We start from the raw sequence: 23,969 nt of genomic DNA, 5'->3' as shown, positions 1-23,969 counted from the left end.
TATATATTTTCCCAAAAATGATGAGTACTTTTACTGACTTATACTATGAGTTGGTCAGTAAGAATCCTCTAAATATTTATCATTAAATTTAGTGAAAGTCTACCAAATACGAGATTGACTTTAAACATTAAAAATTAAAAAAAGAAAGAAAAAAATCTGAAGCTATTCGTCATCATGTGCTAGAAAATATTTCTAAATATCTTGCTAATTAGGATGACTTCATCCTATCATCGGCTAATATTTCAAAGAACAATATATACTTACGAAGAGGTTAATTTTTTTTTTTAATTTCAGCTTGTTTATGGGGGTACAAAAGTTCAGGTTATATATATTGCCCATGCTCCCCCATCCCCCCGAGGTTAATTGTTAATAGCAGTTATTAAATAGGACTTCAAATGATCTCTAAAACTTGGAACTGGTTGACTTCTCAGATCCAAAGAGATCCATTTTTTTTACTCTCGTACTTTATATTAGGAGATAGCCACTTCTGCCATTTTCTTGTTGTTTACTTGTGCTTGCATAATTAATAGTCTTCAATCTGCCGTTTCTTTGAAAGAATCCTTTAACGCCACTTGGCATTTTGGTGAAGATTAATTTAGTTAACACTGGATGTAAATCCTGAAGTAGCACTTGTAAGCTTCTTTAACAAAATATGTCACTGCAAACCAATCAGCGAAGAAGTCACTATCAACCTATTCTCATGTCCCTGCCCTCCCTTCTCACAGACAGAGACCAGCTGATACATTCAGTGACTGGAGGCACTCGTGCCTTTCTAGAGCAGAAAAATCAAGTTTTCATATTATTTTATGTTTTTAAAAATATAAACAAAAGGGACATGCTAAACAAAAGGCATATTCCTAAACTCCAATGGATCGTCTTGCACACCCTCTGTGGTGTGCCACCTCACTCTGGAAGTCAGAGAACGCATAACCCTCTCTTCAACATCAAATACATTCACTAGTTATACTGAAATTTATTTAATACGCAGAAAATTCACAGGGAGCATATGACATAGTACCCTGTAACAACTTGTTGCCCCCCCACTCCCAGGCTTCATGGCCCACAGTCTGGCAACCACTAAACAAGCTATGAGAGGGAAACTTATTTGAAAAAACAGAAATTATTTGTAAGATCAACAAACAAAAACAGAAGCTAGGTAAAAGAGATAATTTAAGTGGTAACAGATATTCCAACTGGTAGATGGGAAATCAAAGTCTCTTTGAATAGTACTTTTTTTTCCTGCACATTCTTAATGAACATTCATATCATGATCCTGCCAATCCAGCTAGTCATTTTATATATCTAAAATGCAGGCTGTTATGTATTATTCTGTTTTGTCACATACTGGTAATTACAATAGTATGTTTCAATCAGCTGAAAGGAGAGGAAACACTGACACCTTTGGCTTAGCATAGGTTCTCCATTTGAGCAGTAAGGATTATGGCATTGTTTCTTTTTAATCCAGTATTCTCCAGTTTGGATTTTTATATCTTTGTAATATAAATATATTTATCTTTATTTGAGATGCATTTTTCCCAATCTTCTGAAATTCTCTAGCAAGTATTTTGAAAGGAAATATAAGTTAAATCCATAAATCTAACCTAGGCAAAACTATATAGTTTTAAGAGCACAATATGGAAAGACCATCTCAATCTTTGACCACAACAAAATTCTGGGGATTCAGAAGAGAATTAGAGCACAGTTAAACATCTACGACTGGGTCTAAACATTGTCTTCCATGGAATAACAAAGCAGAAATGTCGGATAAAAAGGTCAATCAGAGGTTTGTTTTCGAGAGATTACATTACAATTCTAACTGTGGCTATACTACTAAATCTTTCTTACAGTAACAACATGTGTTTCAGATTATGAGCAGTAATTAACTACAGGTTTTAAAAAGTTAATAATGGTCAGAAATAATGTAAACTTTGTGAAACTTATTTTTGAGGTAGCATTCATGAAAACTCAAGAATTTGAATTTATGCCAATTCTGTTTTTGCACGAGTATTAAATCTCCAAGACCAGAAGAACACAAAATTATAGCCAACAAACCACACTGCGGTTCAAATTTTCTGAGCATGTTTACTCAAAAACTGCAGAGTAGTTGGAAAGTCATTTTTAAGGCCACTGCACAATTACACTATTTAAAAATTTACAGTGTTTCCAGACTATGCAGGAAGCAGAGTATTCGGGCAAATAACAGAGTGAGGCCAATTCACCTTTACCTTCGACACTAAAGGCTTAGTCATTTCTGGTAATCATTTAGCCACTCAATAAATTTCTGCCTTAAACAGTCAAAATTTTCCAAAGTAGAGCAACAACTTTCATGGGTGGGGCAAGAGGCTGAGAAGGAACAGAATTCATTTTGGCTTGCTCCGGCGTTGGAAAAAATATTTAGCACCACACCCTCGACACAGGCCTAACACGGCAAAGGCTACTACTGTCAAATCAGCCCATTCTGATCTGTCGTCACAGTCCTCTAAGGAACCAAAACAAGGCGAAATAATAAAACTAGTACAGAAGTTTGGCGGCAACGGGGCTTGGGGGATTGGGGCACCTAAAAGAGAGGGAGGAAAAGCATCCTGACAATGTCCCAGGTTTTTTAAATCTTCTAGGATGGAAGAACATTTTACTTATCCGCCGGTAGTTTAATTCTTTCCACCTGGCCCATCTCACATGCTTTAGTCATCACGGCCACCTTCCCGAGCAGACCATTACTCAGCACGCAGGTGGACAGGCAGAGCGCCGGCTCCGGCCAGCCTGGGGGAGCGGGTCCTGGGGGACGCGAGGGAGGAGGACACCGCAGTGCCGAGCGCTCAGGTGACAGCGGCCCGCCCCACGCCCTCCGTGCCCTCTCGGACCCGCAGCCCGGATTCGGGAACCGAGGAGGGAGCGACCCGCACCGGCCCCCCGCGCAGCCGGGGAGTTGCGGGCGGGCTCGGGCAGGGAGCCCGGGGGTCCGGAGGAGGCCGCGGGGACGCGACGCTGCCCCCGGAACGCCCCCCACCCGGCGCACGCCCACCTCCCAGCCCTCAGCCCAACTTCAGCCGCTGCCCGGCGAGCCGCGTCCGCGCCCGGCGGCCCCGGCCCACAGCCGGCCGCCGCGCCCCTCACGACCCCCTTACCTTCCCGTTCTTGGGGCTGCCGTTAAGGAACAGGGTCACCCGCCTCATCGCGCTGCCCCCGCCGGGTCCTGAGTGAGCCGCCACCCTCCCACCTTGCCCTCCTCCCACCTTTTTCTCCTCCCTCCCGTCCCCTCCCTCCACCCACTCGGACTCTCCTCCCTTCGCCACCTTCCTTCTCTTGCGGACACACCACACACACGCACTCTGTCCCACACCCCGGGGTTGGCCGGTCCTCCTTCCCACCCCGCCCCTAGGCTCCTCAGCTAGTCTGGGGCCCTTCCCCCACCTCTGCGGGACTGACACTGCGCCTCACCAATCAGTCCGCCGCACCGGCCAGAACTCAGCCAATCGGCACCCTGCGTTGGGTGGGCTCTGGCTAACCCTGTCGGGACGGTGGGAGGGAAAAGAGGTTGCAGGGTAGCAGACGGGAAGGTGTATCGGCCAATCAGAGAAGAACCTGGAGCCGAACGGCGGGGGCCAAGCGTTACTGAGCAGGCGCAGATCCAATTCTAGGTGGTGCTCATCTGCATGCGGAGGCGGGGTTTGAAGAAAGGAGGTGGAGCGCTAGACGGACACCAGTCAGCACCTCCCCCTGCCTTAACCCCGCCCACTCGCCCAACCTGAGGAAACGGCCGCCGTAGGGATTGACTGATTGGGTAAGAGCCATCGTCGTTCTGCACGGATTGGCCCAATGATTCTTTTCGAAGTTTGCAGCATCCAATCGAAAGATGGGAGGCGGAGCAAAATTGGTAACCGATGGGTTAATCCGCGAGACTCTCATGGAAAGTAGTCCCCGCGGGCCCAAGTTAGCAGCGGGTGTCTCCGGTCAGCGGGTTGAGCGCGGCTGGCGGCGGTTTCTCCCGGAGCCCGGGGGAGCAGCTGGGGTGCCTGAGACGGCGAGGGGCGGGGCCCAGGAGCGCTCGGGGCGCGCTCGGACGCCAGCGCGGCGGCGGCGGAGAGGTTCGTGAAGTAACGCCGAGGGGCGGGGCCGCGGTTTGAATCCGGCGGCGGCGGCCGGGCCCGGGCAGGGCTGGGGCGGCGTGGGCTGCGTCGCTGCGGGGCTGCTGGACGACCCGGAGATCGGTCCCGCTGCCGGCCAGGCGGGCAGCTCGTGCTTTCCCCTGCCGGTTCGGAGAGCCGGGGTCTGGAAGGCGCTGGGGACGCCCGAGGCTGCGGCGTGCGAGGCGGGCGAGTTGCCGCGACGGGACGCCGGTGCCGCTTCCCCGGCTGCTGCTCGGAGTCTGTTCTGCTCACCCCTCACCGCGGAGCCAGCGGTCCTCCGAGCACCTGCTCTGGGTCCCCGGGCCCACCCAGTCCTGCTGAGGTAGAATTCCTGGAAACGCGCGGAGCTGCGTCATTCTCGGGGTGCCCTGGTGGTCCCCGCGTTCACTGAGGGTGAAAGGCCTCGGCTTGTGTCTGGGCTCTGGGGTGTGCTTTGTTTTAGCTCGAACTACAGTTTCCTCCCTTTATTTCTCCTAGATTTGAGCTTCAAAAGTATTCCCTTAACATATGGATTGTGCAAGTATGGATTGTGTTAGAATTCAGTCATGCGTGAGGTTCTTGATCGAATCATGTTAATTTTGCGGGTTGGGTTATTTCGTTTGTTTTTCTTTCTTTTCTCTTTTTCTCCCCCTTTTCGCCTTTTAGATGGACGCCAAGTCAAAAGACAAGCCGTCTGAAACCAAAGAGTCTACTATCACTAATGCTGGTACGTGGTGATCTGCTTGTTGCCTCCTTGTGAAATGTAAGGTTTAGGCGTTTGTCTTGGTAATGATGTTTAGCCCCTGCAACGTGTTTCTGTTTCAGAAAATGCCTCTTTCGTTTTGGGAACGGGGAAGATTGTGACTCCTCAGAAGCACGCAGCAGAAGTACCTCCTCATCTTTGCACGCCAGATGCTTTTAAATCACCCATGAACTTTTCCACAGTAACCGTAGAGCAACTGGGAATTACATCTGAAAGCTTTGTTAAGAACTCTTCAGGTAAGAGGTCATTGTAGTGTTTTTCAAGTTTAAAAATAACTAGTAAAACTCAGCTTTGTTTGTCTATATGTACTATTTTACTCCTGTAGGTGTCTAAATTAATTTTTTGCAAGCTTGCTTTTTCAGGGAGACTCCTGTGCACATGCACAACTCATTTAGCAGAGCAGGAATTAACAGGGTCCTGGGACACCCAGTGTGATAATGTTCTTAGGTCAGAGTTGTGCTTTATGCCCGTACTGGACAAGAATGGTGTGTGATCACTTTTTGACCTGACACAGGGATACAAAAGAGTCTATAACAGGAATAGTGATGCATTTTATTTTTGTATTTGGCAAAAATAAGAAAACGTTTAAGAGCAATTAAGAAAACACAACATGGAAAGATTGGGATGTGCGTCCTTCAAAAATCACAAGCTGAAAATTGGCTCAGGGGCTAATCTTCAATCAATAGAAATGAAATTCATCTGTGAAGTCTAATGAAGATGGAGAAGAAAGAAATACTGTATGGGAATCTAATTGACTTAGAGTAGCTGTCCCCAATCTTTTTGGCACCAGGGGCCAGTTTCATGGAAGACGATTTTTCCAAGGACTGGGGATGTGGGGAGTGCGGAGCTCAGGCGGTGATGCACAGCCCGTTTCCTAACAGGCCACAGCCCAGGGGTTGGGGACCGCAGGCTTAGAGGACACCATTTAGAAATGGAGGATAATGGAGGACTTTGAAGTCACAGGGCACTATAATACATGAATGAGATAAGGCCAAGTGGCACACCATCCTGTCTTTCCTTCTCAGGAACATTAGTCCCTTAGACCTTTAAAAAGCCAGACTCGTGTGCTTACGCATATGGCCAAAATTCAGGGTAATGCTTAAGGTAGGTAGATAATCTAAGAGAAACAAAATTATCTTCAAGAATTAAGAGTGTGAGAGTGTCTACGTGGAGATCTTCCCTTTCAGGCTAAGACTAATTCAAAAAGAGAAATTCTTAGTCGAAAGCAAGACATTACCCACCTCTATGTGCAGGAAATATGGGACAAAAAAGAAAACTATTAATTAAAATGTGTTCATGTATTTTTTCAGTAACTATTTAATAAATGCTTTCTATGTACCAGGCACTGTTCTAGGATTGTGGACTCAATCGGTGGACAAAATAGAGATCCCTGTCCAACTGATGATGTATGAACAACTTGGCCAGTAATTCTCTACTTAGATTTCTGTAGCATGTATTTATCTTGTTTTCTCCCTCAGGCTGGTACATCACGAGTATTGGACGTGATTACTAATGATTGCCTTGTTTTGTTGCAATTTATAAGAGTGTTTCATTACAGGAAAGTCATCATCCTATCTTAAAAAATCCAGACGACGATCTGCAGTTGGTGCTCGGGGCTCACCTGAAACAAACCATCTGATTCGTTTCATTGCTGAGCAGCAGAATTTAAGGACTGCTAAAAAGTCTCCTTGGGCACGGGATTCCCCTGTGCAGGTATGATTTTCTTCTAGGTTCCGTCATGAAGCTTTTGTGCAATGCTTCTGCCTTCTAGTGTATCTCATCTGTTTTGGATCTGGAGAGAATTTTCTCTGTTTTAACAGAGAGTATGCAATGGATATTTTAAGAGTTATGTGACCCTGGATAGAAATAGGCTTTCTAGAGGAGCTTTCTGTTTTATTTTGCAAATTTTTTTCTATTCAGTGTCCATTTTTCTATAATGAAGTGAGGCACTACAACCTTTTTCTTTTAATAGCTTCTCTCTGAGCTTCTAGTTTTTTCATGACTACTGTGTGTTAGTTTATAGGGGCAAGGGTTTCCCAGGGCAAAATGTATTTGGGACAACCTTGTGGAAAGGAGCAAATTATTCATTTTCTGATGGGGATGTATATAGCTATACAAAGCAGTCAAAGAGGTGTTTTTATTTAAAGTAGAAGTTAGATCATTCACCCTGCTGCTCAGAAACATCCCGTGGCTTCCTGTGATGCCTTGAATTACACCAAGACACCTTCCTGGAGCCTCATACCCTCCTCTGGGCTCCTCTCCCCGTCTCCTCCCATTTGCTGGGCACTCTGGCCTTCGTTCTGCCCTATGCTCTTTCTACCCAGGGCTTTGGCTCTTGTCCTGCCTTGTTCTTACAGAATGCTTCCCTCCTATGATGTCTTCCCTTAAACCACTTTCTCATTATGAGTTTTGGTTTCAACTCAGATTTTACCTGAGGCAGGGTTCTGTCCTGGTTCTAGACAACACAGCACTTTTAGGGGCTCAGCCACATTACTGTTTTATCTTCTCAGTAGCACCTCTTGTAGCTGGAACTATGTTAATAGGTTTTCAGAATTTCGCTCTAAAATGTAATTTCTCCCCTTGATACTGAGCCCCTGGAACAGTTTCTGGTCCATGGAAGGAATGTTGAGTGACCAACACAGTTCATAAGGCAAAAGCATCAAAAAAGCAATACATTTGGGATGTTTTATTTATTTTGTATATGAGCATTGGTCTCTTCAGCAGGAAATAGAGAAAAAAAAATTTTGACTAGAGAAACTTACGATTTGATTTAAGCAGCATCTCAAAGTGCTCCAAGTTCCTAGGGTATCAAACCTACCCCTACCATGTTGAAATAAGAGTACCAAAAAAACCACATTCAAGGTAAATTATATGACCTTGAGATAATTTTTTCTCTATCACTCATATATGTCGATGAGTTGGCCACAAGCCTTTTCTTAATGTTATGTGCTATTTATGTCATAAAGGTTGACATCATCAAGCATATTTGAATTTAAAATGTTCTGTTAGCGTGTAATAGAGAGTTTGCGTTACGAGTGTATTCGCTGGGATAGAATCTGTGTGAACAGAGCACCATCAAACATGGCTTCAAGACTTTAACTGCTGCTTCTCCATACGATATCTTAAGGGGAGGTAATTTTTTTACTTTTGCCTATTGATGTGATTTTTTAAATTGTCATATGCTCCCTATTGGTGGAATTGTCTTCTTCACAGAAAAATCTGGATAGAGAACTTAGTGACTTATTTTATATGTAAGCCGAACTGTTAAGTTTTATATTACGTTCCCTTATTTGGCACTTCTATCCGTGATAGTATAAATTTCATTTTAATCAATCTTTGGCTGGAACCCTATTAGTGGGGTTTCCAGAGAGCTCCTGTGCTTATACCATCTAACTTTATATGTTAAGCAAATGGCTGGATTCAGCCCTAAGGGAGCAAGCATCCTCCAGGCCCCATGCAATCAGGAACATTTAGCTGGGGAGAGCGGGAGGGGCGAGTAACGTGAGCATGGGTATCTGAGCACATATGGACCTTCTGTGTCCCGTCCTGGCCTCCTGGGCTGGAGGGTACAAGTGGACTGAAGGAGGTGCACTGAGATGTACATGTGACACATGTTTTGTACAGATGACTTCTCATGGACACCTAGAGCATACCTTTGGTAGAATTTCCAAATGGGCCGGTTCCTCCTGTCCCTTGTTCCTTGCCTCATCCCAGGATTCAGTGGGTTTTTGTGCCTTCTGTATAATCTCAGTCTAGCCTTTGATTATTTTTGTGCAAAACATGTCTTTTCCTTTTCCGTTCAAATTTGTTTCACTGAGATGAATCAGGCAGTAGAAGCTAAGGTATGAATGAAAGCCCTTAAACCCCTCAGAATCCTTCTAAGCATTGTTTACTCCCCAAATAATGGGGAATACACATTTTATGAGTCTCTTTTTAAAGCATGTTCTACCTACTCCAGACATCTTTTAGTATGATCCAGGGACTCATCAGTATTAACCGGCACATAGCTGTACATCTGTGCATATCACTCAGCTGTTCCTCTTTGCTCAGGCTTTGCTAAAAGTTGGGGGAAGAGCAGAGGGGAATCTGAGATGATGACAGCTCACCAACTATTCAAACTGGGAATGTGTAAATCCAGGGTGAAGAGGCTCTGCCACATGAATCCATTACCCCTGATCTTCAGAAAGCGTTTGGTGTGTTATATTAGCCTTGAAGTCAGTGGCTGTAGGCCTAGAATATAGAAACTATGTTTGATTTGGTTTATGATACACTGTATGTTTTGTACTTTCACAGGGCAGCCCTGCACTGTATCGAAATGTTAACTCTTTAAGAGAGCGAATGTCCTCTTTCCAGTCAGTTTTTCACTCCATAAAGGAAAACGAGAAAATGGCTGACCGTCCAGAATTGTCAGAGGCAGAAGACATAGCAGACTTGAGTAAGTGGAAAGAATTCATGTGATTTTTGACTTATTTATAAAGATAAGCTTCTAAGATGTGAAACAATTTGGTTCTACAGGTGAAAGCAATCTTTTCAGAGCCCAGGCGTATTTTTTAATGGAGCCTAATATTTAAAATTTGGAAGATTTCACACAAAAATAGGGATTTCTGTTTTCTGTTAAAAACCCTAATATCAGGCATTCCTGATTGTACATTTCCACATGGTCACAATTTTAAGTTTTAAAATGTAAGAGCTAATTAGCTCATTTCACCTATAGACTAGAGCTTGTAACAAATCTGAGTTTATAAACCTTGATTTTTACAAAATTACTATTAAGTTTGGCAAGCATTTATACGAATACTGAACACCAAACCCTGATGTTAAAAACAAATATATACAATCTGATAATCTGCTGTATTTTAACTCTTAGATTGTATTAATAATTCATTTACTTTTTCAAGAATTTTTTTATTTTGTATTAATCACAAAGGGTTTCAGACCAGAATTCGACAAAATCTTGGCCTTACTGTAATCACTATAACCGTTTCTCTGGTGCTTTACATTCTAAGGTTCCAAATGATGTTGCTTTGACTTCTTGAACCGTCTTCAAGTGCACATCTCAGTACCTCCTTGTATGCAATGTACTGTTAACCCAAGACAGGTCCGATTCATCTACCTCTGTGGTACATGACCACAGAGGTAGTAGATGAATGTACTAATTTGTATTTGTAGTTTGTAACTTATCTTTTTGGCTTTTCCCTGGGTTTTAAGATGTATTTTATTTACATCATTGTTTTAGTTCTGCAGACAATTAAATTCCTTTTTTGTAGCTAGAAAGAAGTAAGGCACATTGTGGTTGTATTTTTTCACAAAATCACGCAGAGTATTAGAACGTAAGTATATCCTTCAAAATATTCAAAATAAAAGATTTTATTGTGAATTTAAAAACAGACACCATATCATACATGGAAATGTATTTTCTTCGTATATCTTTGTACATTTTAAGCTCTGAAAAGACTTAAATAATTATTAATATCTTTTCAGTAGTCATGTTCTCTTGCTTTTCAGTTAGATTTCCTTTTTTGAAGAAAGTGTATCCTATATTTTCCTTTTTATTGATTTAGACTGAAGCACTAAATTTTACTAAAATTATTATAATGTACAAAATTTTAAAATTATAATGTAAAATATTATGCCTGTGTCATTTTTTAAAAATAATTCTGTTCTGTGCGTGTAGCCAAAAAGGAAGATCTTAGTGAATGCCAACAGTCTGGGTTCTCTGCAGAGTTACCATCCAAACGTCGGAGAATATCCCCTGAGAGCAACTGTGACGAAAATCAAACCGATACTGAAGGAAAAGTAGTTGATCTTCAAATATTCAGTATTGATACAGACAGAACATGTGCACCTGAAACTTCTGCATATCTTTCTCAGGTAATTCATTTACTTTACACATAGGAAAATGAAGCATTGGTTTTGTGCACATACAATTTTAAGGTTGTCAGTGTTGTTCTTCAATTTTAGCACTTTCTTCTGCAATGTCATAGCTGGGGTTTTAGAGAGTGTGTGTGTTTCCTATCTGCTAATTTTACTATTATTGGTTGGTATTTACTGTTACCAAAAACAGTTTGGATGGATATGTTGCTTTTGATTCCTAACCTTAGGTAAAGGACTTTGTGGCAAGGGTAAGCCTTGTTGTCTTCTGCAAGTGAGGGATTGTTCTAGAAGGTGATGGTCCAACCGGAAGTAGGTAATAGTCCTGCCCTTGAGCAGCTTTTTTTGTACTGGGGAAGGCAATGTATAAACAGATGATTTAAACATAAGTGGTGAATAGGATGAAGATTCTGTATTGGGGTACTCCTCAGGCCTGGGGTTCTTACGCTTCTTCTTGCTGCTGCTGACTGCTGAGAAGTAGGGTGCTATTTAGCAATTTCTCCTTTGCTCTGTTCACTTCTTTCAAGTAGTTTTAGGGATTTTTGTGGCTTATAACTACCTAAAGCCTGTCAAGATTATCAAAAGATGATCACCGACGTGACTTACTAAGTCAGGAGAAAAATAATACTATTGAAAATCTGTTGACCTTCCCACAGATGTAAGCAGGGAGTTAGTCTCGAATGACTGACTTTTGCTTCGTACTCTAAGTGCCAGTTTGACCCAGTAGGTTTTCATTTCCTTCAAGAGAGGAGACACCTAATGCCATTGCAGTTGGAACTCTTTCTGTACTTTCTCTGTCACTTAGATCCAACACTCATCCTGCTCATCTTATTTGGACTGGCTGAATAGAAGCTGGATAGTCATTAGAGATTCTTCAGGGTCCAGCGGGTTTCATTTGTATCTCGTAGTCCCTTGTTATCTCTGCATTATTCAGGTTAATATGAAATCACCATCTGACAGAGGCAGTAGTAATTTTTTCTTATGAGAACATTGATGAATTATGTGGCCATACACCACAATTTAGAAATTATTTCTGAACTATATGAGTGTGTTTTCTATCCTAGCTGTTAATGTTCTTCCCACCCTAGCTATTGATATCATTTGGTGTCTGACTAATAATTATATAACACATTTATTTTGAGAATTTTTTTTCTTTAAAGGCTAGCAAATGACACAGCTTTCTAGGCTTTAATAAGGCAACAAAAATGTGTCCTTTAAACTTTTCCTAGGGGATTGAAAATTGTTTTGTGGGATGTTTAGGATGCAATTAGGATGCATACTCCATTGTTAGATCCCTGGATACTTTGAGTTCACTAGATAATGAAGGTGGCTGAACACCAGATTTCCAGGTAATCCATGATGCTTACTCAAATCTTCAAAAAGCCGTCAGTAATACTACAAGTAATAAAACGTACTACTTCTCTACTCTTTAAATGTTTTCCCCAAGAAATCATCTGAACTTGTTTCAACACAGTCTGGAGCTTCAGTTGAAGAGTCTGTTCCCCTCACAGAGCTCACAGAGGCCTCAAGTGGTAAGTGTTTAATTTTTCCTCAGCACGTGTGCCAGTGCCCCACTCAGTGGACATGTATGATTAGTATTCCTTTTCCTACTGATGAGGAAAACTAAAATGGTTCTCTACTTTTTAGCATCTCATGGCCTAGTAGAAATGTTTTAGAATTCCTGTTATGTGAGGGATATTCTCTTCTTGGAACTGCACAGGTTTGTCATAAATGTCCTTTATTTTGTTAAGATGCATTCTAAACCTAATCTGTTGAGATTATCATGTGATAGTGTTGAATTTTATCAGATGCTTTTTCTGTGTCTATTGAGATGATCATATAATTTTATTTTTCATTTTATGTAGTGTATTACATTTATTGATTTAATAATGCTGAACCATCCTAGCATCCCACAGATAAATCCCACTTAATCATGGTGAATGATTCTTTTAATGTGTTCCTGAATTCAGTTTGCTGATATTTTGTGGAGTATTTTTGTATCTGTGTTCATAAGGGATATTAGCCAGTGTTTTTCTTTTCTTGTAGTGTCCTTGTCTAGCTTGTGTTAGGGAAATGCTAGCCTCATAAAGTGAGTTTGGAAGTATTCTCTCTACTTTCATTTTTTGGAAGTGTTTGAGAAAAATTCCTCTTAGTTCTTCTTTAAATGTTTGGTAGAATTCAATAGTAAAGCCATCTGGTCCTGGGCTTTTGTTTGGTTTGAGACTTTTTATTATTTCAATCTCTTTACTCATTATTGGTCTGTTTCAGATTTTCTGTTTCTTCATGATCAGTTTCTTCTACGTTGTCCAATCTGTTGGCATATAACTATTAATAATAGTTTCTTATGATCCTTTGTATTTCAGTTATAATGTTTTCACTTTCATTTCTCATTTATTTGAATAGTCTCCTTTTTTTTTTTCCTAGTCTAGCTATGGTTTGTTTTGTTTTGTTTCAAAAAACCAACTCGTAGTTTTGTTTTTTTTCTATTGTTTTTCTAAGTGTTTCATTTATTTCTGCTCTGATATTTGTTATTTCCTTCCTTCTACTTTGGGCTAGTTTGTTCTTTTTGTCATTCCTTGAGGGATAATGTTAAATATTTTATTTGTGAGCTTTCTTCTTTTTGGATATAAGTGTTTATCACTATAAATCTCCCTCTTAACACTGCTTTTGCTCCATTCCGTAAGGTTTTAGTATGCTGTGTTTCTATTTTTGTTTGTCTCAAGGTATTTTTTATTTCCTTTTTGATTTCTTCTGTGACCCATTGGTTGTTTAGGAGCACATTGTTTAATTTCGACATACTTGTGTATTTTCTAAGATTTCTTATACCATTGTAATCCAAAAAGATACTTGTGATTTCAGTCCTCCTAAATAAAAGATTTGTTTTGTGGCTTAACATATGGTCTATTACGGAGAATGTTCCGTGGACACGTGAGAAGAATGTGTATTCTGTTGCTGTTGGATGGAATGTTCTGTATATGTCTCTTAGATCCATTTGGTCTAACAGTAGTTCAAGTCCAGTGTTGATTGACTTTCTGTCTGGATGATCTTTTCAGTGCTGAATGTGGGATATTGACATCTCCTTCTATTATTGCAGTCTTTTTCTTCAGATCATTTAGCAATTGCTTTATGTATTTAGGTGCCTAATATTGGGTGCATATGTATTTACAGTTAATATGTCTTCTTGGTGAATTAACTCTTATTATTATATAATGACCTCATTTGCTTCTTTTTATAGTTTTTGCCTTAAAGTCTATTTTGTCTGATATAAATATAGTTATCACTACTCTGTTTTTGTTTCCATTTGTATGGAATATCTTTTTCTATCCCTTCACTTTCAGTCTGTTTGTGTTCTTACTGGTAAAATGAGTCTTGCAGGAAACATGATTGGATCTTGGTTTTTTTATTTGTTTGGCCACTCTGCCTTTTTTTTTTTTCCCCCTCACCTTCCTGGCAACTATTGTTTCTATTAAAATGTATCAGTACTTGACTAGTACTGGTCAAGAATTAGGCTGCTGTTTCAAAGATACCCCAAAATATGACAACTTAAATAAGATGGACATTCCCTCTCCTCCCCCTCATGCAGAAGTCTGGGAGGCAGTCCAGGGCTTTCACTGGGACTTAACTAGGATTTGATCTTGTTACTTGTCTTCCTCAAAATGGAGCTTCCCTCCGTGGTCTAAGACGGCAGGTCAAGCTCATGCCATCATGTGCCTTCCCGCCAGCTGGAAGGAAAAGGGGAGGAAGACGGAGGTGGGTACAGACCCTTTAAAAGTGCCATCAGCTTGGAGAAAGGTCCAGGTGCCACTCTGTCTTTTTATTGGAGAATTTAATCCATTTACATTCAAGGTAATTACTGATAGATAAGGACTTGCTGCTGCCATTTTGCAGTTTGTTTTTTGATTGTTTTGTGGGTACCTTGTTCCTCTCTTGCTGCCTGCCTTTGTGGTTTGATAGTTTTTGTGTTGAATCCTTTCTTTTTATATTTTGTACATTTACTGTAGATTTTTGCTTTATGTTTACCATGAAACTTATATAAAATGTCCGTATAACAGGCTACTTTAAGCTGATAACAACTTGCCTTTAATCGCACATGAAAACTACATTTTCACTCCTTTCCCCCCACCTTTTAGGATTTTGATGTCAGTATTTACATTGGTCTTTGTAATTTGTATCTCTTAATTTACTGTAGTTACGATTGTTTTTAATAGTTTAGTCTTTAAATCCTCCTACTGGGGATAAACTTGCTTCATATTACCACCCTTACAGTATTAGAGAACTCTTGAGTATGACTATATATTATACTATTGAGTTTTTCACTTCCACATGTTTTTTGTTATTAATTAGAGTATTTCCTTTCAACTTTAAGAACTGTGTTTAGCAATTCATACAAAGCAGGCCTAGTGGTGATGAACTCCGTTAGCTTTTGTTTGTCTAGGAAAGTTTTTTTTGTTCCCTCATTCCTGAAGTATTCAGGTGAAATATTCTTAGTTGGCACTTTTTTAGGGTTTTTTGTTTTTCCCTTTAACACTTTGAATATACCATCCTACTCTCTCCTGGTCTTTAGGGTTTCTGCTGAGAAATCCGCTGAAGGCCATATGAGACTCCCATATGAGAATGTGATATGTTTATTTCGTGCTGCTTTTAGTATTCCTCCTTTGTTCTGGTTTTTAATAATTTGATTGTGATGTATCTTGGCTTGCTTCTCTTTGGGTTGAATTTGGCAACCTCTGAGCCTCTTGTACCTGGATGTTGTCGTAGTTCCCCATATTTGGGAAATTTTTAGCCATTATTTTCTTAAATATCTTTTCTAGGCCTTTTTCTCTCTGCTTCTCAGGAATTCTTACTATGCAAGGATTAGTTTACCGGATGGTTTTTTCATAATCCCCATAGCCTTCCTTCATTCTTTTTCATTCTTTCTGCTCCTCTGCTTAGATAATTTCAAATGCCTTGTTCTGTAGTCCAACAGGGTGTCTCAGCCTCTCTCTCAAGTTCTGAGATATTTAGGATGGTATTTTTGTGTGGATAATTGGATTTCTCTGGGGGACAGGGGATGATGCCAGAGAATGCTTATTCAGCCATCTTGCTGACATCACTCTAGTTTTTTCTTTTATACCAAAGTACATATGAGTAAGAAATTAGATAGAATTCAGATTTAACTGGGCCCCCTGCATCTTTATGTGCTAAGTCTGGCATTACAAACAGATTTAGACACCTTCCACCTCTCGTGTTTGTGTTTTTATCTCTAAGGACCCAAGGTTGCTGACTGTGTAGAGGGCCGAGGATCCAGTGATGCGCTTTCACCTGACACCTTCACTGCAGATGTGAGCCCAGACTCAGTCCCTGACTTCGGGTCACCAGCTGCTCCAGTGTGCAGGGGGGGCCTTCCATCCCATGAGACCTTTGTGCTTCGTTCTGTGCTGAAGAAACCCTCTGTCAGGGTGTTCACAGAGAGCTTACAGGTAAGAAGAGAGTTACATTTCCTAAAGCAAATGAAGAAAAATTCATTTTGGTTCAAAGCAATACCTCTGAAATGTCATTTATCATACTGGTTTAAAAGGAAATGTCTTACCATAAACTTTTACCTCATCTTTTCTCATTTATAGTATTATGTGGAGTTTTTCTTCTTTTTTTTTAAATAAAGTATGAATATAGTATGCAGCATTTCATGTAAGTAGACTGTAATTTATGAAAGGTTCATAATCTTAATTATAATTATCAATGCATTTACATAATTATAGTTTACTGATTAGTTTTATATGATGTTAGTTAATCATAATTAATGTGTCAGTCTGTTACCTGTCTATCCACCCGAAATATCTGGTCTTAAAAATACCTCTTACAGCTGTGCTTTTTTCCCTAAGCTGAGTTATGTTAACCTGAGGAACGAGGAAATTGATGGAAACTAGCTGGCAGTTCTTGAGTGGTTTCCATTGATAGTTCTGGCACGTATACAGCAGTACTTTAAGAAAGGTATTGGCCCCATTTGACACACACTTAGGTTTGCAGGTTGTTATGGGAACCCAGATAAGTCTGACTTGTTCAAAGTGCCTTGTTCAAATCCAGACTTGCAAATTAATAGCTGGGCAAATTATTGAACCTTTTTGTGCCGAGTTTCCTTATACGTAAAAGGATAATATTAGTAATTATCTTATAGGGTAATTTGAGCATTAAAGGGAATAATAATATGAAATCGCCATCAGTACATGGTGCATCAGAAATACAAATCTTTTTTCAAACCGTAAGCATTAATGTGCCTACAAATCTGTTTCAAAAACCAAAATGAACTAGATAACCTTCTATCTACATGGATAATTGGTATGCAATTGCAATTTTAAGTGTTTTAACAACATTTTGGTTAAAGAGCTGATTTAGGTCTGTAATACATACAGTATTGCTGGTTCGTATATTTCGTTTATCTTTTCCTCAAAGAGACTTGACATATTAATGATCTGTATAACTCTTATTCATTAGCAGTATGGCACAGCAAACATCGTCCTGTCATTAGAATCAGGTGAAGATTTTTACAACTAATGATCTTTATACTAAAAGGCCACAGTTGGTAGACAAAGAAAAATTTGAGTTGTTTGCTAATTTTTGTGGTTGTTTTAATTAAAAATGAATCTAAAAGTAAACATGAACTTGGTTGTGTAAGTTAACTTAGTTCACATACTGGTATTCCTAACATTGGTCAGAAGAATGAACTGACTTGAGAGATAACAGATTAAGGATGTTTGCTTGGAGCAGGACTATTCTTAGCAGGTGCTATTCTTGGAATGGGTCTATTGGAGAAAATGAATAACTCTCAATAACATGGACTGCTCAGGGCTTCAGGTTGATGCTGGACAAGCTGGTGGTGATTAAGGGAAGACTTTGATCTGTCCACAGACCTGGCAGAACTCTAGTGGCCCTGTGTTTAGGCTTGCCCTAACTTTTTCTATAAGGTTTACAATACCCTTCTTTACTAACTTGCCTACTCTATAATCTTCATTTGGAGAAACACAGGGGCAAATGCCACCTTCTTTCCTTATTTCTTCCTCAAGGATATACTAATGTAGACGGGAGATTTAAATGTTTATAAGAGGTGTGGTTCCCTTGTTTAAAAGACAAAACACCCTATTATATCATTTAACCTGATTGGGTTTTTTCTTGTTTTAGGGCAATTCTTGTATCTCAGACCGTTTATATAATTTTCCTTATCTAACACCACATGTTGTACATTTAGCCCTTCATATCCACTGGTTCTGCACCTGTGGATTCAACCAACCACAGATTGAAAATACTCTGAAAAAATCAATTTAAAAAAATCACAGCACAACAGTAAAAAGTAATACAAACAATACCGTGTAACAACTATTTACACAGCATTTACATTGTATTAGGTATTATAAGTAATCTAGAGATGATTTAAAGCATACAGGAGGATGTTTGTAGGTTCTATGCAAATAGTACGCCATCTTATATAAGGGAATTGATCTGTGGATTTTGGTATCCGCTGGGTCCTGAAACCAGTTCCCCGTGGATACCGAGGGATGTACGCTGTACACTGTAATTCTAGCCATTCACATGTTCCTTAACTTCATTTGCTAGATCAAAGATGGAATGAATTTAACCCAAATTTATTGATTTCTGTTTTTTGATTTTGGCCTAAAATACCATCTTTTAAAGTAATATCTAGGGAACATTGTTTTTATTTGTGCCTGATATCATGGTGTTTTAAGCCAGAATGATTAGGAAAATAAAGTTAATCTTCAGTTGTAGAGTATCTGTTTGCCCTTGGTGGGGGCGGGGCAGGGGGACCTCAAAATTGCCATTCTTAATAACTATGTATATATTTTTCTATAGGTAAACATTCATTGATATTTATTTTGTTTAGGAATATTGTAACAACCTCTGTGATGATAAGACTCCTTCAAGCTTCATCTCAAATCTTGCAAATTGTTACAAAGAACGAAAAGTGGGTAAGAAATTCATATTTATTTTTAAGCCTGAGAATATGATTTTCTTGTTAATAAAAATCTGATCTAGGCCGGGTGCGGTGGCTCACGCCTGTAATCCTAGCACTCTGGGAGGCCGAGGTGGGCGGATCGTTTGAGCTCAGGAGTTCGAGACCAGCCTGAGCAAGAGCGAGACCCCATCTCTACTAAAAATAGAAAGAAATTATATGGACAGCTAAAAATATATAGAAAAAATTAGCCGGGCATGGTGGTGCATGCCTGTAGTCCCAGCTACTTGGGAGGCTGAGACAGGAGGATCGCTTGAGCTCAGGAGTTTGAGGTTGCTGTGAGCTAGGCTGACGCCATGGCACTCACTCTAGCCTGGGCAACAGAGTGAGACTCTGTCTCAAAAAAATAAAAAAATAAAAAAATAAAAATCTGATCTAGCACGTGGAATTTTCCATGATCTGTTAGTGCCTTGATGCTTCTGAATTTACATAGGAATGAAGAACAGCTGGGAGGGAGAGAATCTCTTTGGAGAGCCTCAGAATTGGTCTATCCATTTCACCTATCCATTTTTACTTAATGGTAGAACTTGTAAAGAAAATTTATATTCCAATTTTTTAAACTTTTAAGATATTCATGCAAAATTTTAGTTTAAAATCTATTACCATATTTTAATTGGAACATTGTTTATTTTTCCCATATTGCATTTGTTCTATAAGCTGTTTTTTATGATACAAATAATAGCTGAATATAATCATGTTAAAATATCCTAGTATATGCCTTTTGGATAAGAAATACAGCTTAATTTTTTAAGATATTGCCATTTATTTTATAGAAGATCAAGAAAATTGTAAAGCACCAGCCTTTATAAATACAAGGAAGAGGAAGAGAGTTACTTTTGGGGAGGACCTAAGCCCTGAAGTGTTTGATGAATCTTTGCCAGCAAATACTCCACTGCGTAAAGGAGGAACACCTGTTTGTAAGAAGGACTTAAGCGGGATCAGTTCCGTACTAGAGCAGTCACCAGTTCCTGAGCGATTACCTCAACCAAACTTTGATGACAAGGGGGAGAATCTTGTAAGTGTGAAAAGTATACAATAAAGTTGCTTGTATTTTTATCAGGCCTCACATGTTTTGCATGAGCAGTAATTATGATTTGAAGTCGTTAGGTGGACTAAGGCATATGCCATGGTTTAATCTATTTTCTATGTAGGATTTTCCCTATTACAAACAATGCTTTGATGACTTCTTGTGAGGCAAGAGGATCACTTGAGCTCAGGAGTTTGAAACCAGCCTGAGCAAGAGTGAGACCTTGTCTCAAAAGCAAAAAAAAAAAAAACAAAAAAAACAAACCCAAGACTAAGTAGAAGAAAGGAAATAATTAAGATAAATGCAGAAGTCAAATAGAAATAGAAAACAAATAAAATAGAAAACAAAAATCATTGAAATCAAAATAAAGTGCTTTAAGGAAAATTAATAAATCTCCAATTAGACTGTTCAGGAAAAAGGGAGAGAATATTCAAATTACCAATATCAGGAATGAGAGAGGTGACCTAAGTACATCTCCTAATAAACATTAAAAGGATAATAAGAGAATATTATGAACAACTTTGTGCCAATAAATTTGTCACCTTAGATAAACTAGGCACATTCCTTGAAAGACACAAACTACTAAAACTCACTAAAGATGGAATCAATTACTTCAGTGACCCTGTATCAACTAAAAACACTTAAATTGTAATTAAAATCTTACCACAAAGAAAGCTCGAGGTCTGGATGATTTTATGGATGAATTCTACCAAACATTTAAGCAAGTTATACTGTTGCTACACAAACTCTTCCAAAAATTGAGGATATGAGAATACTTCCTAATTCATTTATGTCAGCATCAACCTGATGCTAAAATCAGACAGAACTTAACAAGAAAACTACAATTCAGTGTCCTCTTAGACATAGCAACATGTCATGAGATTTAGCCTAGGAATGCAGAGTTGGTTTAATGGTTGAAAAACAATCAGTGTAATTCACCTTATGTATACCTTACATAGACGAAGACAGAGATGTGATCATGTCAGTGGATGCAGAAAAGACATTTAATAAAATCTAGCATTTATTTCTGATTTAAAGAAACAAAAAACCTCTAAGCAGGGTGGTGATTAAAGGGAGTTTCTTCAAAGTGACAACTTTTATCTCTGAAAAATCAACAGTTACTGTCTTACTGGCAATTATAAAGGAAAGAAGATTTTGATATCTGTGTTTATGTTGCCATTTTACCTCGAAGTTCCCTGAATAGTACAGTGTTAGATTGTGTTTTTGTTTTTAAAGAATTTTCTTATTTATTTTGTAGGAGTTGGAATGTTTTAAATAAACAAACCAAATAGTAACTTATCAGTGGATTATTATGGCTACTTTCACTTAAAATTTTATTTTTTAGTTTGGTGGATTGCAGTTAATAAACATGGTTTCATTATAAAGATGATTAGTAAATATATATAAAGTATATATATTTTTGTTAGATATCTTTGTTTTGCATTGACTTTAATCTTTTATAGACTGTCCATCTTTAGGCTTATTACAGTCCCCTCCTATCAAAATAAATTCTTACCATTTCTCTTTCAGGCACATTATATGTTCACTCAGTTTAGTGATATCTAAGTTCTACTCTTTTTTTCCTTTGTTTAGGAAAACATAGAACCACTTCAGGTATCATTTGCAGTTCTGAGTCCTTCTAACAAGTCTTCGATGTCTGAGACTCTTTCAGGTAGTAACTTTTGTTTATCTTATAACTGATGTTTTCAGAGTGTGTATGTGTGAAACTTAATATTTTTATTTTCTTTAAAAATTTTTATATTTGTCATAGTAATATATACTTGGTTTAAAAAAACCTAATAGAGCTGGTCATGGTGGCTCACACCTAGAATCCCAGCAACTCTGGAGGCTGAGGCGGGAGGATACCTTGAGGCCAGGAGTTGAAGACTACCCTGGTTTATCTATACCTTTCTTTTTTCTGAGACAGGGTCTCACTGTCACCCTGGGTAGAGTGCAGTGACATTATCATAGCCATTTAACTCTCTTAGACAGGTACCCTCATTCTTCAAGTTGCTATAAGCAGTGGAGTTGGCCTCTCCACTCTTACATATCAACAATAAGTTTCTATTTACAGTTTGCACAATGGCAATGATCTGGATTATAAGGGTCATTCTTAAATATCCAAAATTTTCCATATATATTAATAAGGTATTTTTATCACATATACATTCTAAGGTCTCTGGATTTTTTATGATCGTGATAAGGCATCAAAGATCTCTCCTAGCTTTTCTGACAAACCAGGACTTGGCTGACAGATGTCATGGGGTGGGCACTTAGGATGGGAACCTTTATTTGTGTGTTTTCCCTGGTCATAATCTTTTAATGGCTTCTTTTTGACACAAACCAAGCTTACTAGCACAGAATCCAAGCTGTGTATTATTAAGTTAGAGCTAAAATGTGAATCGTAGTCTATCACATTCCAAAGCTTATGCTCTTAAACACATGACTGCCTTTCATTTATACTATTAAAAGTGATAAAATTAAAATTTTCTTAAACTTTGCAAAATTAAATAAAGTATTTTCATGGTCATCTTAATGCCCTTCATTGCAATTTCATTGTACGAAATGTAGCTAGGACTAATTGGACATTCACAAAAATACATACATTTATTGTAATATGATTTAGTCTGCTGTCCTAACATGATAATATGTTAAGCAATCGCCATGCAAAATTATGAGAAAGTTTCTGAGTATTCAGTAAACCTAAAGTTTAAAGAAAAAATGGGTTTCAAAATTTATTCCTCTTAGTAATTGTTTATGTTTAGATATGATATTAAATGCTACGGTGGGTATACAAAAGATTATCCAGTGTATCTAACAGGTGATATGTGTTATAATTTTGTGTTCAGTACCTTGATTCTGCTTGTGTCTTGCTTATCAGGCACTGATACCTTAAGTCCTTCAAATAACCACGAGAAAATATCCTCTTGTAAAGTTGGTAGAATAACGCGGACTTCTAATAAAATAAATGTAAGTGCTTGTATTTAACACAATGTATTTGTTTTTAAATCTTGCAGTGTACTTTTTCTATTTTCATGATCACATGCTGATGGATAAAATCTTGGCTTGATCAATGTCGTTAAGAGCTAATACCTTATCTTACCTAGCTTGTACCCTAGGGTGATGTTTTCCTGATTTGATCTTAATTAATTTACTTAGAAATAAAATCCAATAAAATAAAGTGCTTTCAGAGTTGCATTAATGTGGAAGATAATCTGTTTGAAAAGTTTGTTTGGGATCCATATGGTTTTATGAATTTCATTGAGGTAAAAATGAAGAAGAGCAGCATGTAGTTAAAGGAACCAGACACTGACATAAATATAACCTTTTTAAATTGTGCTTTGGTTTGTTGTTTTACACTGGATTTTAATATCAATTGAATGCATGTGTCTTTTGCTATTTTATTAAATTAGATAAAATTGGATTTTTATCCATAACGTCATAGTGTATAAACATATATTATGCTGTTCTAGTTGAAATCATAGGATTTTTAGCTGATCTGGTTGGATGATAAACACAGAATTCAAACATAAATAATCTAAAAGTTCATGGTTTTCTTTTTTTTTTTTTTTCCTATAACCCAACAGCAGTTAGGTGCTAAATTGTGGTTGCCTAATATTTGATGAATGAATAAATCAACTAGTTCTTATGCTGTTTCTTAATATAATACATAAATTTCTTCCCTAATATGATTGGGTAGTATATATATGCTTCTGGATCTATGTGTGAAAGATCAGTAGTTGGTCATTTATTTCCTCCATTTGAGTTTTGGTTAAAATGCCTCTAATGGAATTTGAATATTAATAAGTGGGATGTAAAATGGTAGAAGCATCATGGGAAGAAAAAAGTGAGAGCTGTACATTAAAATGTAACTGCTTGTGCTTTATAGTATCCTTACTTTAAGTTTTCTTTATAGCAATTGGTCGATTTTGCAGAAGAGAGTGTTTGCAATTTATTTAATACAGAAGCACAGCCTTGTAAAGAAAAGAAAAGTAATAGAAGGAAGTCTCAAGAAACCAAGTGCACACACAGACCTAAAAAGAATCAGGTAAGTGGATGTTTAAATATACAATGAAGAGTAGAAGTGATATATTTCTTTGTTTTATGATTAGGAAAATATAGAAACAAAATGGTTTCCAGTTAACATTGGACCAAGATTATTAAAATCATCTTATCCTAGAGTAGAATGATCCATAGAGG

The 23,969-nt window shown here is 38.6% G+C and overlaps 2 protein-coding genes across 2 annotated transcripts in view; one reads left to right on the top strand and one right to left on the bottom strand.

Annotated features, from left to right (window-relative positions):
* Window positions 1-3,360, bottom strand: part of KCTD9 (potassium channel tetramerization domain containing 9) — a 29,134-nt gene extending 25,774 nt beyond the window's left edge. The window contains exon 1 of the mRNA XM_069485124.1: window positions 3,126-3,360. Coding sequence (XP_069341225.1) covers window positions 3,126-3,173 — 48 coding nt within the window. The 5' untranslated portion in view covers window positions 3,174-3,360. The remainder of the gene's footprint in view (window positions 1-3,125) is intronic.
* A 1,412-nt stretch (window positions 3,361-4,772) lies between these two features.
* The window catches only part of CDCA2 (cell division cycle associated 2), a 30,476-nt gene continuing 11,279 nt past the window's right edge, over window positions 4,773-23,969 (top strand). The window contains exons 1-12 of the mRNA XM_069484789.1: window positions 4,773-4,833; window positions 4,932-5,105; window positions 6,428-6,582; window positions 9,163-9,304; window positions 10,544-10,740; window positions 12,188-12,272; window positions 15,988-16,199; window positions 18,614-18,698; window positions 19,516-19,757; window positions 21,363-21,441; window positions 22,651-22,739; window positions 23,686-23,817. Of these exons, the coding sequence (XP_069340890.1) occupies window positions 4,773-4,833; window positions 4,932-5,105; window positions 6,428-6,582; window positions 9,163-9,304; window positions 10,544-10,740; window positions 12,188-12,272; window positions 15,988-16,199; window positions 18,614-18,698; window positions 19,516-19,757; window positions 21,363-21,441; window positions 22,651-22,739; window positions 23,686-23,817 (1,653 nt within the window). The remainder of the gene's footprint in view (window positions 4,834-4,931; window positions 5,106-6,427; window positions 6,583-9,162; window positions 9,305-10,543; window positions 10,741-12,187; window positions 12,273-15,987; window positions 16,200-18,613; window positions 18,699-19,515; window positions 19,758-21,362; window positions 21,442-22,650; window positions 22,740-23,685; window positions 23,818-23,969) is intronic.

Source organism: Eulemur rufifrons, chromosome 12 (genome assembly GCF_041146395.1).
Source record: "Eulemur rufifrons isolate Redbay chromosome 12, OSU_ERuf_1, whole genome shotgun sequence".
In the NCBI taxonomy this organism is placed as follows: domain Eukaryota; kingdom Metazoa; phylum Chordata; class Mammalia; order Primates; family Lemuridae; genus Eulemur; species Eulemur rufifrons.
This window is presented reverse-complemented; position numbering and strand designations above follow the sequence as displayed.